At 33.9% G+C, this 17,251-nt stretch overlaps 1 protein-coding gene across 3 annotated transcripts in view; it reads left to right on the forward strand.

Annotated features, from left to right (window-relative positions):
• The window catches only part of ZZZ3 (zinc finger ZZ-type containing 3), a 63,789-nt gene that overhangs the window by 42,312 nt on the left and 4,226 nt on the right, over positions 1–17,251 (forward strand). For 2 of the 3 annotated variants that reach the window (XM_084528660.1, XM_084528661.1), the window contains exons 4-12: positions 2,387–2,525; positions 3,843–3,990; positions 4,073–4,191; positions 4,484–4,555; positions 4,733–4,834; positions 6,166–6,261; positions 10,572–10,724; positions 14,124–14,258; positions 16,864–16,964. In XM_084528660.1, coding sequence (XP_084384786.1) covers positions 2,387–2,525; positions 3,843–3,990; positions 4,073–4,191; positions 4,484–4,555; positions 4,733–4,834; positions 6,166–6,261; positions 10,572–10,724; positions 14,124–14,258; positions 16,864–16,964 — 1,065 coding nt within the window. The remainder of the gene's footprint in view (positions 1–2,386; positions 2,526–3,842; positions 3,991–4,072; positions 4,192–4,483; positions 4,556–4,732; positions 4,835–6,165; positions 6,262–10,571; positions 10,725–14,123; positions 14,259–16,863; positions 16,965–17,251) is intronic. The other variant, XM_084528662.1, reaches the window with a different exon arrangement.

The following is a 17,251-nucleotide window of genomic DNA, read 5'->3' on the forward strand; positions in this document are numbered from 1 at the left end:
GCTTAATGCAGTAAAGGAACAGACAGACTTTGAGAAAGTGCTCAACGTGTGTTACTTGACTTACTGCTTTTTCAGAGAAATTCTTGGCTCTCTTACAGTCGTGTAGGATTGTTGAACAGAAAGCCTGTACAACCATGTGAAAACTGTAGTAGTTGAAAACTTAGGGGTTATTTGCAGGTGCATTATTATACAGTCAGTTAAAAAGTTGTGTTGGAATATAAAAGGAAGAACATTGGTTCAGAGAGAATGCAGTACTTAGCAAATATCAAGTACGTGAATATGGAATATGTTAACGATGTATATGAGGGATAGTATTTTCTGTGTTTTATTTGCAAAGTGAGACCTAAAGTGCACATTTCTCCCCATTTAAAGAGATCTGATATTAACATAACAAAGTTGCACTCTTGTTCCTGGGCTTCAAAAAATATCTGCATATTAAAAACTTTGGAAGTTGAAGTAAATAGCTCCGAAGAAATCATTTCCTTGACAGCAGTACAAAAAATGCTGGGAAATTTATGTATTGGAGCAGTTTGCTCAATACCCTGTTTTTCACTCCTGAAATATTTCATAATAGTGCTATATAACTGCCGATCAACATCATATATTTCTGAATGATCCTTGTATTTTGTATATTTCCTTGAAGACCAGAGGGATCATTTGTGAGTGATTTAACTTCTAGTCCCTGATCACTTCAGTGAGGTTATATGAATGTTTTAATGAGGAGTGGAAGTAATAGTTTGATATTCTTGTTTTGTTCCTCCTCCCCAGTTGTCATTTCATTCCATTTGAACTTAAGTATGGAAAGATAGGCACTAATCAGATGTTATTGGTAAAAACTAAATGAAGGTTTTAATTCCACATATGGTGATTCCTGTGAACCTGTAACAATTTGAATTGCAGGTTTTTGTGTTTGTTTGTTTTTTCCCCTCAGGCCAGTATGATGTGTTGTCACTACCTTCACAAAACTTATTTCTGAAATTCTTTGTTTTGCCTGTATAGGAATAATTGTATTAGTTACTGAACAAACATTTCTGTTCTCAATTGAATATAACCTGAATATGTGCAGACAAATAATAATAGATCCATAATATATTTATATCATGCTGGTTTTAAATCCACTCAGCATTTTAGTATTCAACTAAAAAATTTAAGACTGTATCCCGTGTTTTCAACTATTACGTGTAAGTGGAAAGAAAATTAACTTTTGGGGGGTGAGGCAACAGCTTGTCTAGGCAGAATCTTAAATGCTTGATGGTATGAAGCCTGCACTTTGCCTTCAGGCTGTTTACTTCCCTGCACTTAAGGCCTTATCCAATTACCAGGGTAGTCAATTGAAAAACTTGCATTAGCTCTGTAAACTCTGGATCTTTTCTGTAGTATGTGTGGAATTCATTATATTAGTGTTCTCTTTGTTTTAGCAATAAGGGAACAGAAAGAAAATTTACTGAAATAGTTTAGTAGTGAATACATCTTAGATTTTAGTGTGTGCGCGTATAGTCTATATTTAGTAATTTGCAACTTCAGTGGCCACAGGTAACTGCATGATTCAGGGACTGAAGTGGACTACCATAACTAGAAAGCTTATAAAAAGGATTAAACATAGTTACTACCCATTTTTTTTAAAGGCTTAGTTACAGTATGGTACGATTTCCTGTCTTCAAGTTAGCTTTGTAGAAGGTAGTCTGAGAAGCTTCAATTATTGGGTACAGATATGAGAGTCATGTAAGTGATGCTTTAGTGTATCTGTTAAATAGGAGATAAGAATTGCATGTGAATCCAGCATGGCAGATTTGAGGGAACACTGACATTTTATTCAACTTCTGTACACTTAGAGGAATCTCTTTTTTATGTATTTATTTTGCAAGTTACTTCTTGGTGTATCGGTACATTTTGTAAATGGTCCTTACATTTTTCTCTTAAGTGAAGCTTCTATGAAATGTTTAACTACAAAGTTTGTACATTCCTGTACAGCGTGTGGGTGGTTGAGTGCAATGTTAAAATTTTGTAGTAGAATCATTTGTAGCTTATTTTGAAGTGAAAGAAATTACATCATTTTGTTTTTCTTTCCTTGTAAGCAAAGTATGTTGATCGTAGCTATTGAGAATATGAGTAGCTTGTCCCTGATACTGTATTGTTTTAGCTAGTGTAGGTTTTACATTTAAAGAAATCTAGTACATAAATATTTTTACTGGTTTATATAAATTCATCTACTACTTAAAATAAGTTTGAGATAATTATTTATATAATTCAGTAAAAATGTCTATAAACTGTTTCAGATAAGCTATGACATGTTAGATACTAGTTGATTATTGTGGCTAGTATTTAGGTTTGGGGGGGATCACTTCTAAAGACAACTTTAGTGAGATGTTTTCCTTTGTCTCTGTAGTTATCAGAGACTGTTACAGACGATTGCTGTGCTCGAGGCTCAACGTACTCAAGCAGTTCAAGACCTTGAAAGTTTAGGCAGACACCAGAGAGAAGCACTGAAAGATCCTATTGGATTTGTGGAAAGACTCCAGAAGAAGGTATTTCGATGGGCATTTCTTAAGTCTTACTCAGATTTTTTTTTAATAACTAGTAATTCATCATTTGTAGGTATCAGAATTCCATATATACTTGCGTAGAAACATTAGGAGCTTGAAGTCCTTTCTCTGCTGAGCAGAAATGACCCTTGGGCTTATGAAATGTTTGAGAGAGGTCTTCAAATATTTTATTAGATATGTTTTCTTTCCATTGTTACATGGAACTGTAGTTTTTAAACTTGTAATGTGGGTATTTTAAGACAACCTGAAATCTACAGGTGACTGCAAGTGCTTGGTTGTAAAGCCAGGAATTTGTAATTTTTCTCATTAGAGCAATTAAATGACATTCTATGAATGAATTTGGTAGTGTACTTTTGAAAGAGTAGGAAATATCGTTCATTAAATCAAAATGGACATTAGAAAACATACCTGGAAGAGTGCTGGATAACGTAACTAAAATACTGTCTGATGGTAGAGAATGAATTTTGATAAAGAATGATTTTCTTCTCAAGCTTAAAATATGTAGTAACAGAGATGCTTAAAAAAAAAAAAAGTATTTTATGATGCCCTTTCCCTAGGTTTATAGAGACCTTGGTTTAAAGAGAGGTCTGACGTAAGTCTATTGGTTTCAGTGGTTGTTTAGCCATTACATTTTGAGATGTGTTAATAACTCGTAATAGGATTGCATTTGATAATCATTGTATCATATAGGAAATACTAATGCTAGTTGAAGGCATGTGGTACATTTATGTCTCTGAATCTAAGGAAGGATACTCTTAAGGTTGACCATTAAAAAAAAAAAAAAAAAGTTGTAAGGCTTGCATCAGTAGTGTTATAGTAAGAAGACAGCATAAACATTGTAAATTATGCTTTGATTTCCTTAAAGGGATGGGTTTGGGTTTCAGTTTATCAGATGATAAAACATGGTGTTTTCTTAACCTTAAGAAAGTTACAGGTAGTGGGCAAGCAGTATGTCTAAACAAAACAAAAGGCAGGTAGACAGCAACAGAGTATTGAAATCAGAAACACCTGATTTCAGCTGTGAAACACAAACTTCGAAGCTTTGTGCTCAATAAGCCATCATTGACCGTGCCGCTGCATATTTTATATGCACTGTTGTGTATTACTCTTGAAAGAGATCTTCTCCTGAAAAAACCTTTGTGCTGCATGGCACTTTAAAAATGCTGATTTTGAATTTTGCTTTTAGTTGAAAGGCAGTTTTTCATAACTTTTTCATAACTTTCCAGGATCCATAGTTCTTTGTTGGGATATACAACAAGTACATTAAGTGTTGTTTATCACTTTTCACATTTTTTTCAGGTCGATATGGGTCTTCCATATCCTCAGAGAGTTGTTCAGCTCCCTGAGATTGCCTGGGACCAATATACCACTAGCCTTGGAAACTTTGAGAGAGAATTCAAAAACCGAAAACGTAACAGTAGGAGAGCAAAGCTGATTTTTGACAAAGGTAAAAGGAGAGTGAATATATGTTACAAGAAGCAAAAGACCAGCATGGAGTTTTAATAATTCATTTCTTGTGTTGTTTGCAGTAGGTATACCTGCAAGACCAAAAAGTCCTTTGGATCCCAAGAAGGATGGAGAATCTGTTTCATACTCTGTCTTGCCTTTAAGTGATGGTCCAGAAGGCTCTACAAGCAGTCGTCCACAGGTAGTTGTCACAAAAGGAAAGATAGATTTTTTTACAAAACAGTAAAAATTTTTAAATTATGGGGTATGTGGATAATTTTAACCATTAATTTAATCATTAAAATTGATCATAAAATTAATTCATGGATCAAATTGGAGATCCTATTTTTTGCTTTAGAACAATTTTATTTCAAATTTTCATGCCTATATTTGTTTCAGTTCTGATTTTTACTTAGGAAAAGGATCAAAGTCAAGTTATCCTAGCTGTACATTTTCTAAACACCTGTTCCATTTTTTGTACTATATTTGAGCAGATGATAAGAGGACGACTTTGCGATGAGACCAAACCTGAAACGTTTAACCAGCTGTGGACTGTAGAGGAACAGGTAATGGGAAACTCTTCCACTTTAGTAGCTGCAATAATATATGTGATAATAACAAACATTGTAATAATATTTACAGTAATTTAAGTTAAAGTCACATGTATGTAGATACCTGTCCAGTGACAACTTGTATCTCTACTAAGAAAAATGTGTTTTTTCTGTTGTTTGTGCTCAATTTAGAAAAAACTCGAGCAGTTGCTTCTGAAGTATCCACCAGAGGAAGTAGAGTCCCGACGGTGGCAGAAGATAGCTGATGAACTGGGAAATAGAACAGCAAAGCAGGTAACAAGTAAAATGCTTTAAGAAGTAATCTCTTCTGTTGATTATTTTTTAGCTTTTTAGGAAGCACTGATAAGAGATTTTTTTAAACAGAAAATAAAAAATTAGAAATAAATCTAGGTACCATAAGTCATAAAATGAGAAATCAGAAAAGAGGTTTATTTTTGATAATGTTCATAATTAAATCAATAAAACCTATCTTGATAGAAAAAGATTTGACTTTACGCATTTTTTGAATATTCTAGTATGGTAGTACCAGTATCAGACACTGCGTCCCAGCAGTTAGTATGTAATTTCCCAGTAGTTCTAATTGTAGATCTCAATTTTTAAAACTGCAATACATAAAATTCAGTATCTTTTCAGTTGGCACTTTTTCTTAAAAATTTAACAGCAGACCCTGCATTTCACTAATAACAACGTGATTCTTTTAATCTCAAATCAAGAATTTTAACAGTGCCCCAAAGCCCATGACAAAACTGCCAGACATAGTTGTTGTTCATTAGATTTTGACAGTATCCGTTTAATTCTTTATAGCAAGTATAGTGTGTGACACCATTTGTTCTCAGATTGAGTTACGATGGAGTACTGAATTTCCTGCACCTCAATACTGTAAAATGGGCAGACATTTTAATACTTGCAGACAGAAGAATTAGCTTTATACTGGGGCCCGTGTCCACAAAAGGAGTGGAGATACTGAATGTTTTTGACTTTTAGGGATTTTTCCACTAAAGCAGCATACTTTCTCCTGTTCGACCAGAAGTTATAAATAAATAAATATGCCGATGTTCTGTGTTTACAGAACTTTTATTTCTCCTATTTCACTAGTATGCTTTCGCATAGAAGAATCCTTAAGTGTTTCTCTTAATACAACAATACCTCATCTCAGGTCATATCTAGGCTTACAGGTATATTTTTCCATACTGGGAAATTAAAATGCATGCTTCTGATATCATAAATAAAATGCAGAAGTACTTTCTGTATCCTAACTATACATATTTATCTGTTGCTGTTAAGAAAGAATACATTTAGCTTCAGCAGGTAACAAACTACTGAAGTTCTTTCCTTCCTGGTGGATTTCCTGTGTAATTTTTAAATGAGGGTTTTTTTTTCCCTTAAAGTCTTCAAAATGTCTGGAAAAATGATAATGAAGCATTGGAGGATAGGTAATATTTAATAGTTGTAATATTTAATATTTAATTAGTTGTTACAGAGTAGAAAATGACAATTTGTTGTCTTTATATTCTAAACCAATGTAATGATGCTGGCAAAGTTTTGAAGTGAAGGCCTGTTATATTTCATTTGACATTTAATTGTTGATTGTTTTTTGTTTTTAGGTTGCCAGTAGAGTACAAAAATATTTTATTAAACTGACTAAAGCTGGTATTCCAGTTCCAGGAAGAACTCCAAATTTATATTTATATTCCAAAAAGGTGAGACAATATTACAACAGAAATTCCATTTTTCTTCTTGCATTTGCATGCAAATTGAAACTAAAATATTAATATTTCAGTGAACTTAAGTCTTGATTAAGTCTTGCATGTATTTCTTAATTAATCTATTTCTTTTGCTATTAATGTAGAGTGAGTTAGGAGTTATTCTAGTTTCACATCAACACCTGTTAATTACAGCTGTATTGCATAATCACACCAAAATGAAGTGTCAGGAAAGAGAATGCTGCAGTTAGAGTGCAGGCTGAACTAACAAGGCTGGAGCATTGGACTTGGGGGGTACTTTTTCCTCGTTTGTAAGTGTATTGTCATTGATACAGAAGAGTCTAATGAGAACCCTATTGGAAGAGGATAAGGAGCCCTGTAGTTCATATTGTACAGTCATGTTTTAATTACCAAAAACATAGACGACTGTGTATAACAGCATACTTAGCTAGCACATTAAATGAGCATTTAATTCTAAAATGTCATCTTTTATTTTGATTTGCAGTATATATGACTGTTAAAATGAAAAGGTCATATAAATGATGATTAAAATGTAATGTTTTTCCTGATCTTGGAATGGGTGAGAAAATATGACCTTGAGAAATCTTCTTAATTTGAAAAAGCACAAAGAAGACCCTAGACTGCTGTGCAGGCCAATCGTGTATTTTGATGTAAATCATGTAGTACTCCTGGACACTAATGAGAACCCTAGACATTTGAAGAGGGAAATCTTAGCATGTTTTTATTGTTTTTTTGTTAACAGTATATTTGCAGAAGTTGTTTAAAACCTGTTACAAAAACATTTTGTAGAGTAACATTGATTTTTTTCTTTTTTTTTTTTCTTTTTTTTTTTTGCATTGAGGTATCTGTGGTGTTTTCTGATAAGGAATAGAGCAAGCCTTGCACTGATCCTGAAAATGCACATTTGCAAATTTAGTCCCTTGAAAGTTTGGGACCTAAAGTTACTGTCAGATGAGTCTGATAGGAGATCTACTAATGCTTGTCTGTAATGATGTAAAAGGGTACACACCCCCACTTGTCTGCTAGTTTTCTCTGAAGTTACTGCAAAGAATGAGTATCACAGACCTTTCCATTTAACATGGTAATGCCATTTTACTTTCACCAGTATTTTAACCTACTATTCTGCTCTATAAACAGAGGCAGGGAAGGCACAGACATGATTTTGTCTGCTGCTTTATCTATTGGAAAAGTGCTTTCTGGCAGAAGAACCCAAAAAGCAGCTGCAAACATTGATACCTTAAATATTGTGGTGAGATTTATCTAAACTCTACATTGCTTGTACAGTTTACCGTTCTGTGGGGCTAATTTTGAAAGAGATGTGGGAGGGTGAAAATTGTTTTTTGAAAATTATAACCCTTGGGGTTCTTTATGTCACCTTATAATTTTAAATGACCTTAGTCACATGTTAGTTGTTTTTCCTTTCCTCTTGATTTTATTTGGAAAGACTTATTACAGGGTGCAGGGCAGCAGACTACTGTATTTGCTGAATAATGGGAGCACTTAATCAGTACGCGTGTTGACACTAACCATGTTTTCCACTAATTTGAACAGTGATCCATAAAGTTCTATAGTCCTGCTGTTCTGCTTACATACACAGTATAATCAATACTAAAACATATTTTGCACAATTTTCAATGTTTTCAAACTGCAATATATAGATTTTGAGATAAACTTATACATAGAACAAATGTAATGCTCATGTCTGTTTTCACAGTATAATTCGTACCCTTATTACCAAGTTGTAAGAGTAAGGTCATTGTCCCTGATTTTTATTAAGGTAGCTTCTCTGTTTTTTTTCTTTGTAACCCACATAAAAAACAAACAAACATAAAAATAAAACATAAAAAATAAAAAATAAAAAAACACTTTAAAAACATTTAAAAAAAATAAAACAGCAGAATAAAAAAAAATCAAACAAATAGTATATGTGGGGGGGATTGAGGTCTTGGTCTGCTAGTTTAACTGTCTACTTAGAGCACTGATTGACAGCACCATACCAGCCTGTAGTTACTCCCAGGTCTCCAAAGGAGATAACATAATGTGGCAGAAAGGAAGTGCAAGGGGGTACTGAAAGCCTGGATCCTGCTTATGCCGTACTCCTGTTTGTTTCAATACCGAGTGTGTGTATACACTGTAAAGTGCACTATCTGCTTTACTGCCAATAATAGAAGTATAAATTGGATGCTGATACTTCAAGTATAAATTTTGGAGGAAATAAAAACCCAGTTATATGTAATGTAAATAATTGTGTCAATAGTGATGCTTCACAAGGGGAAGGTACTTCTGTTTTTCCATGGGGATTGCCTAGGCTGCTTTTTTGAAATGGTTCCTGGGTAGGTGAGAATGCTACTCAGTTCCTTAACATCTTGTTGAAGTTGCTGTGTGTATCTCCTCGTATGACATGTCTCTTGTGATAAATGGCACAGGAAATCAAGCACGATGCACCAGTTTATTTTCCTGTGCAATGTTATCAACTGTTGGTGAAAATAGAATCAGTGATTTAGGACTGTAGTAATCAATTCTTCAATTACGGCTTATTGGTTTCAGTTTTATGTTTGTATTCTATCAGTGCACCTGCCTTTAAGCTTAATCCACAAGATAAATTTCCCAAAGGAAAAATGATTTTAAACTATCTGCTCTTATGTAGTATTTTAGTTCATTCTTCACCACAAGCAGAATCATATTAAAAACAGAATTCAAATCCTCAGTTAAGTTTCTAGGCTATAACTATATGCATAATACTGCAACTATTTAAGCATAGGTATGGTTTTCCTTTCTTGAATTCCAGATCTAGTACTGTATGCACAGCCTAACCTTACAAATAGAATTATTTTTGGTGGTATGAAATTTTAAAGGAAACCAGAAAGGAAGCAAAACTCAGGAAGCTGGTGATTACGTGTATAAGGCAGAAGGTGGAAAAATTCAATGCAGCAGGCACTGTATTAGGCTTAGAACAAAATGGTCATTTTTATTCTGTGCATTGTGTGCTTACAGATACGAGGTACCAGCTTCCAATTGTCATTATTTCAGATCATTCCTTACAATGGGGCTAGTCTTAATTCCTTGTTATACTTGTCTGCAAAGCTCCATTCCAGCTAATATAATTTATGGGATCTTTGCCTTTGCTTTTTAAACTGTGCAGAACTATAAAATAATGTTATGTATTGAATCCCAGTTTAGAGATAAATGGTTTTATTACAGTGCTACAGGTTTGTGACTGATTTTAGGAGCCTTTGGGATGAAGCATCTTCTATGAAAAGAGAAAGCATTAACTGTTGTAAATATTCCTTATGCTTTGTCTACGTGACAGAACCTAGACAAGTCCTCTGTTTTATAATTAAAAGAAAATGTTTTCCATGCTTACAGTTTTTGATTTGCATTGTTTTCTTTAAATTGTGGAATGTATTTAAGATGTCAAAATGCTGGTCGGGAAAGGAGCTAAGTAAAAAGTTAAGTCAGTTTCATTCACCAATAGCTCTTCTACTTGATATTTAATATTCTTCCATGGGGATTAAGTAATGGGGGCTGAGTGCCTTTAAGTAATCCACTTTAAAATTGTTGTGCATTCTACACCTTCAGACAGCGTTAGATACACACTAATGGAGTAATTTATCTGTTTGAACATTTCTTAGATTCCTTTTCCAGTCAGTGGCAATGAAAAAGAACCTTCAGGGACAAATTCTTTCTCATAGACACCTCTTTTGTGGTGGAATGAAAAGCCTTTAGCAGTAGCTTTTTCTTACCATAGACTAAGAAAGAAATCTGGACAAAATTAGCCTAGACTTGCATTTTCTAAGACACAAACTAATACAAGAATTTGATGATGTGTCAAACATGGACTGATCTCCTGGGTCTAGGATGTGTGCAAAAGTACTTCTTTGGTTAGTCCCACACAAGAGCCATCCCTTAAGCCTTGGAAGTCTTTTAATACCTTTGCACTTTGGTTCTCAGTCTTTAAAATTGTATGTTTTGTTTTATTTTATTTTATTTTTACTGTTGTGTCTCATTAATTTAGATGCTGGGCTTTTTATAGTGAGAGCACTTTCTTGCTGGGTTTTAAAAAGAGAAGTGTTCCACTCTTTGTCTGATTTCACTTACTGGGGAAAAAAGCTCCACAATATGAAACTATATGAGGCTCCAATATAGAGGTTTAAGTAAAAATAATGGGGAAGATGATACATGTTCAGTGCAAAAGAGTGATTTTTCTGACAAGGTTATACTGATGAGGATTACTTAAATGGTAATCAAGCAATTTTTTTTATAAATATATTATCTTTCCACTGTAGTCATCAAGTAGACGGCAGCACCCTTTAAATAAACATCTTTTCAAACCTTCAACTTTCATGACATCTCATGAACCCCCAGTTTATATGGATGAAGATGATGACAGATCCAGTTTTCACAGTCATATGGATACTGCAGCAGAAGAGGAAGTATCGGTATGTCATTTAAATCAGTAAGCAAATGTATTCCTTATTGTCATCTTAACTTGTTTATTGAATAATATGAGGATGAAGCATCTTTGCCATAAAACAAATATCATCAATTAAGTACTAAATTATAGTCAGATTCATGGGTCATTTTGAATTGCAAACACATTGTTAATATAAAGGTCCACAGTTCCAGAAAAAATAGACCAAAAAGATAGGAAGTAAATGAAGTAGTAAAAATTTCTGTCCTGAAACAACTTCTAAAATGTTTAGTTTTACGTATTTTCAAAAAGTGATCTGATGTTATTTATTTTTAATGTTACTTATTATGTTATTATAAGTGATATCATTTTTAAAACTGTACAAACAACCCAGGCATGATTCTAGGTAAAGGTGTGGTATTAGACAGGTTGCATAGTGTCTTGGTAAAGCTTGAGTTCCATTGGCATCATTGCTTTTTTGTCTTCCTTCACTAAATCAATTTTTTTTTTCAATCTGCTTGAAAACATGAGCTAACAGACTTAGTCCTGAAGTGGCAAATACGTGCTTTTAGAGGCAAATTCCAGTAGATGTCTTGTCCCAGTGTGTCATTACAACGTGTAGTGTTCCAGTTTCCCAATGTATCACATGCAGTAATACTACAATGGTTTAGACACTTCTTACAACCATATGGGGGACTGTAGTGCCTATGTATTAGGGATCCTAATGAGAATATGTTTGACACAGCTCACAGCTGGTGTGAATCACTGTGGCTTTACTGTGTTTAGACTGAAGGACCTGACCTGTTAATTTTTGGTATTGTTTTGGAGAGCCTAGTGACATCATGTGTGTGAAAAGCTTGTTGCATAACAGGGGCATTAAGGCCACCCAGCTGAAGTCCATTCATTTGCTTTATTGACTTTTTTCACATGCACTGCATAATCTTCCTGAAATTATTACATTTGCTCATTTATAACCCAGTCTTAAATCACATTTTCACTCATTCTGTCTCTCAGTGATGATCTTTTTTCATGTCCAGGCATTTCTGATAATTTATTTATTCCTAATAAGAATCCTAAAAGATGTGGAAAGAAAAATGTGTATTAGAAGAGATGCCGATTACTGTTATGTATTTTAATGGAGCTGTTTTTGATCACACATTCCTTTGTTCTGTATTATTCTTAAATACATATTCTGTTCTTAATGTTTTCCTAAAACATTCTAAACACTTTTTTTCCCCATGGTGTCCTAACTTTAGTAAATATGAGGACCATAAACCAACTGGGATTTATTTTCATTTTGGTAGAAGTTGCTGGTTTTTTGCAGTGATAATGGTGGACTTGTGCCCTTTTTTTTTTTTTTTTTTTTTTTTTTTTTTAATTTGGCTTAATCTTTTCTTTCTTCACTAGTGCAGCATTTCCAGATGGATATATTTCTGGCTTGCAGTAATGTAGAAAGACACAGGTGAGCTCAGTTACAAAAAAGATCCCCATTATCAATGCAAAATAGAAACAATTTGGAAAGAAAAAGAGATCATGAACTATAATCAAAATAAATATACTGGAGTCTGTTCTAATGTTAAAAATCAGATCTCTTAGTTACAGTCAGTGTCTCAGAGAAAAAATACTTTATATATTTGGTGTAGCAAGAAAATTATAGGCAAGGTTTTCTTTGATTTCTTTACAATGGAAGTACCAGGTGCTGTTTCCTTGTAAAATAAAAGATTATGTCTGGGTATTGCAAGTTGACTGGCATAACCATTTTTCAAAATATTGTTGTGGTATAGATTAATTATTTCTAAGTGAAGACCTTCTATTCTCAAAAGAGTGCATTTATTTTTCAGTTACAATTACTTCATTTTGTGAGTAGTCTAATTATTCTAGAACAATTTACAAGAACAGAATAAATTATTATAGGATTATTATACCATAGTTTATTCAATACATAGTTATATTGTTCCAGGTAGGTTTTTCTCAGAAAAACTTAGGTTTGCATAGAATGTGAATCCCTGTTTTATATGAAAAGAACATAGCTTATTACCACAGAATTTATGTCATTTGATCTTGTTTTTTTTTCTGAATATTTGCAGTCTAGTCCACAAAATAGTTTCACAATTACAATTAAATAATTGATACAACCTTTAGAAATTTAGTGCTAAAGAGCATGCCATTTTCCCTCCCTTTCTTTAGTAAACTTACTAAATGTAGCGCACATTCCTCAAACTTCGCAGTTTCTTAGAAAGAAGAATAATTGAAAGGATGTGTGCAGGCTATATTTGAAGACTTATTACTGTCTCATAGCTCTTTTTCATAACCGAACATTCCTATAGTATAGGATCCGAAAACCATTGCAAATCCATAACAACAGCTGCTACAATTAAATAGCCATCATGAAGTAGACATTTGAATTAGAATGAGAGCTTCTCTGTTCTCATAATATACAGGTATTCAACCTTTGCTGAAGAAAATTGGATGAGAAAAATCAGAATGGTGTGTTTTTTATTTAAAAAGAGAACCATGTGTTATGATTTTGGGGGTACAGTTATATGCACCAGCCTATAGGGATATGGAATTTTTCATAATTCAGGAAGTGAAGCAATCTATTTTCTTAAGCTATTAAGACAATATGAAATGAATGGAAGGAGGAGTGAGCATGAGATGAAATAACCCTGTAACTTTCTACTTTTACAGTCATGGAATGATATTTCTCATAACTTTTTATTCTTACAGGTAAAGGTGAGAATCTAATCTGTTAAAGATTGTTTTCAGTTAAAAAGTATGTAGTACGTATAATGAAAGCTTGGTACTGTCTTTATTTATGGGTCTTTCAAACACATGGCTTGATGCAAAAAATTCTTAAAACTGTGAAGAATTTTTGGGTATCATCAGCTTTTTAAATTCTTACAGTTTTGAAATTACTTGTGAACAGTTATCGCAACTGGCCTTAGAATAATACTGCTCCATGCTATTCCATAGAATAGCAAAGGGGAAAATCAGTGAAGTTGATAAAACCTACCTGAAATGTTAATGCTCAGATTTAGTCTTTACTGCAGTTGCCATTTTGCCTACAATATATGAGAAAGTAGATTACGTATAAATTGCAGTAAAGCATCAAAGATGAGAGAAAAGCTAGGTTTTAAGGGAAAGGTCTGCTGTCTCCTTTATCCTACTGCTAAGCATTTCCAGAAGAAACTTATTTTCAGGGTAATATTTTGGTATAATGCAAATAGTAAAGAATATTTAATTAAAAAAAAAAAAAAAAGTGTAAGTTTGTTTTATGTACTTTTTTTTGCTATGATTTTAAAAATTTCCCATTATGTTTCTTCAAATATATTGCCAGCCTTTTCCCAGAAGTTAATTATACTTACTGATTTGTGAAATATGTAGGTACGTTCCTAAAGAATATTTATCTTTTTTTAATCATGAACAGGATGAAGAGAGTATTCCAATAATGTATCGTGATTTACCTGAATATAAAGAACTGTTAGAGTTTAAAAAATTAAAGAAACAGAAACTACAGCAGATACATGCAGAAAGTGGATTTGTACAGCATGTGGGATTTAAGGTAAGTTTAGGTGATGTTCTCTTACTCAGCAGAGTGTAGAAGTCTTTAAAGATAACATGGTTTAGATTTCCTAAAAAGGCTTTGTTTAATATAACAAGGATGGTTCCATAATTCTTTTTCGCTGTGTCTGCTTTCCCTCATCTTCTTTAATCAAAACAACTCAGTTAATTCACTCTTTCCAATGCCTCAGGTTTCATAGAATATATGGAATATTGTATGGAAATTAATAAGCATGCTGTCTTTTCCTCATTCATAGTATGGAAATATGGCTCTAGAGCTGGGTTAAATCACTACAGAATTCCATTTGGCACCATACTCCGGTTTGGCAATGATTCATTGATGATAATTCTCTTACGATTTTGGAGTCATTTTTCCTCCACCTTAGACCAAAGAAAAGAAAAAGATATGGAGTGAGAACAGAAGCAGACTAACAATTTTTTTATTTTTTTTCTCTACAGAGAAAAACTGTAGCAGCTTCATAATCCTATCACAGAAGTTGAAGCGACAATATAAAACAATGATTATGTGAAAAATAATATAATAAACAATGAGTTAAAATAGTGTGTTATCCTAATGTCAGCCATTAATAAATGATATGAAAGATAGGGCATTCTCAAAATTACATTTTCTGGTTTGCAAGGAGATTTGCTGTATAACTGTTTGCTGTGTTGGAACAGCTTCTTCACCTTGTTAGAAGTATTAGGCAAGTAGGTTTATTTTCTGATAACCATTTATATAAGAATGCAAAGGTATTCAGTTTAAAGTTCAGTTCAGAACAACGGGAAAATTGAGATTGTCAGTGCCAACAAATGCGACTAACTTAATCGTGTTGTTAGACTTCCAAGGCTTTTTCTTTTTTTTCCCTCCTTTTTTTTTTTTTTTTTTTTCCTTTTTTCTTCAAGTTAATGGTTTTGTTCCAAGAAAAAAAATGAAAAATTCAGTCAGTCAGACAGGCCTTCTAGGTTAGAAACTAGTTACTTTCTTCAACATAAAATTACACTGAAAAGTACATTTGGCATTGTGCAGTGTCAGGCATTCAAAGTTTGAAAGTTTCTTTGCAACCCCAATTTGATTTTATTATTAATTTTTATCTATGAAATTACGTGATTATATGCTGTTTTTCCTCAGGAGTGCAGCCTCACTCACTGCACAGACTTGAATGGTGCTCACCTAACAAGCAACTATTCAGAACACTTACGGTTCTGCATGACCTTCAACCTCGTTTACACTTTATTCAAACTCTGCTTTGAATATTGAATTATTGAATCCCATTTTGGCTTTTTATGGCTTTTATTGCTATAATATCAAAATACTTTGCAAATACTATTTTCTTGAATAAAATGAAAGGCATGCTATTATTCCTCTTACAGGGGAGAGGGAAGCTGGCGCACAGAAATCCAGGTTAAGGGTTTCCACTACCTTTTGGCTCTCAACTTGAGATAACTGGAATTGATTTTTAATTGTAATTTATTATTGTATTGAACTTGATACTCTCAGAGAAAAGCCCTGAGTATGCCTATTACTTCCTTATTACCAGCCCTCAAACTCTGAAAGCTGTCATTGTCACAGCTGTATCCCTTACTTCTATGGAGTTGTTTGTGAGTTTTTTGTAACCTCAGGTGGTTGTGCTCAGGCGAGTTGCTGTGCAAGTGACTTTCACAGATGACACCCAAAGTTCTCCCACAGCACTTCGTGTCCTGAAGGAGGATGAGCTATGTGAGCACAGGCTCGTTTTCCATGTTTCTCTTTCCTTTTCTGTCCTATCTCTGCAGCGCTGTTGATGGTTTAGATTTTTGCAAGTCCCATTCTACAAGTTTCATTTTTCACTAAATCTCTGTGCATCTCTATTCTTCCTCTTTATCATCATGAATTTTTCATTCAGTCTTGCGGATTCATTTGTAGTTAATTTTTTTCTCTTCATGCCACATTCTTCTTGCACTTCAATGCTCTTTAAGATGTACGATTCTTCTGAGGAGAATAGTTCTTTCCTTCTCACTTGGCTTAAGATTTGGGCTTCTGTTTCCTTATCCAAACCTGTTGTCCCACTTCCTTTCCAACTAACTTGGCTTTTAGTTCCAGCCCACCTATAATGTGTAACTATAGTATTTGAAAGTGCCTCAGTCTGACCTTTGTGTCCCTACCTACAGCATGTCAACAGCCCCCCAACAAACTCCTAGTGGTAAAGTTTTGCTGCTGTCTTCTGTCCTGGCGAGTGAGTCTGTATTAAGACATTACACATGGTTGGGCTTAAGCTATAGAAACACATTTCAGCTGTGTGAGGATAAGCAGTGACCACAGGCAGGACTAGGCCTGCTTTTGTTGAACAGGAGGTTAATGTCAGAGTGGAGCACTGGAGTAGTGGGAAGCAAAACGAGAGAGATTAATCAGTCCTCAGAACTCTGGAGGGCCTGTCCTGAGTCTGAGGACTTATTTATCTCAGATACATTATGGGCGGTGAGGAGAAGAATTCAGTTGTGCTAGCAGTAATCAACATATGATTCTGTGTCTTGATATATGGCATGTTGGTGCCATAAATACTAACACTGTTACTAATGTAAGTGATTACAGTTGTTTTTTTTCCACTGTTCTTCAATCTGCTTCACAGTGTGATAACTGCGGGATTGAACCTATTCAGGGTGTTCGGTGGCACTGCCAAGACTGCCCTCAAGAAATGTCCTTGGATTTCTGTGACTCTTGTTCTGACTGGTGAGCAGCATATGCTTCTATTTGGTATTTGTAATTACCGTGAGTATATCAATGTGGTATTATTGCTGTGTATACCTGCTCCAGCACAGGATACATCTCTTGTGTTGGGTGAAGTGAAAGATACTTAAACATATATTCGTGGGAGATGTACATCTAGAACATGCTTGCAAAATACATACAATAATAATACAGAGGACAGATTAGATTTACTACTGTTAAATAGTTGGGGGGAAATTGTTTTTTGTACAATAATTGTTCAGTATCAGATTTGGTATGACTCTTAATAT

Source organism: Aythya ferina, assembly GCF_964211825.1.
Source record: "Aythya ferina genome assembly, chromosome: 8".
Classification (NCBI taxonomy): Eukaryota; Metazoa; Chordata; class Aves; order Anseriformes; family Anatidae; genus Aythya; species Aythya ferina.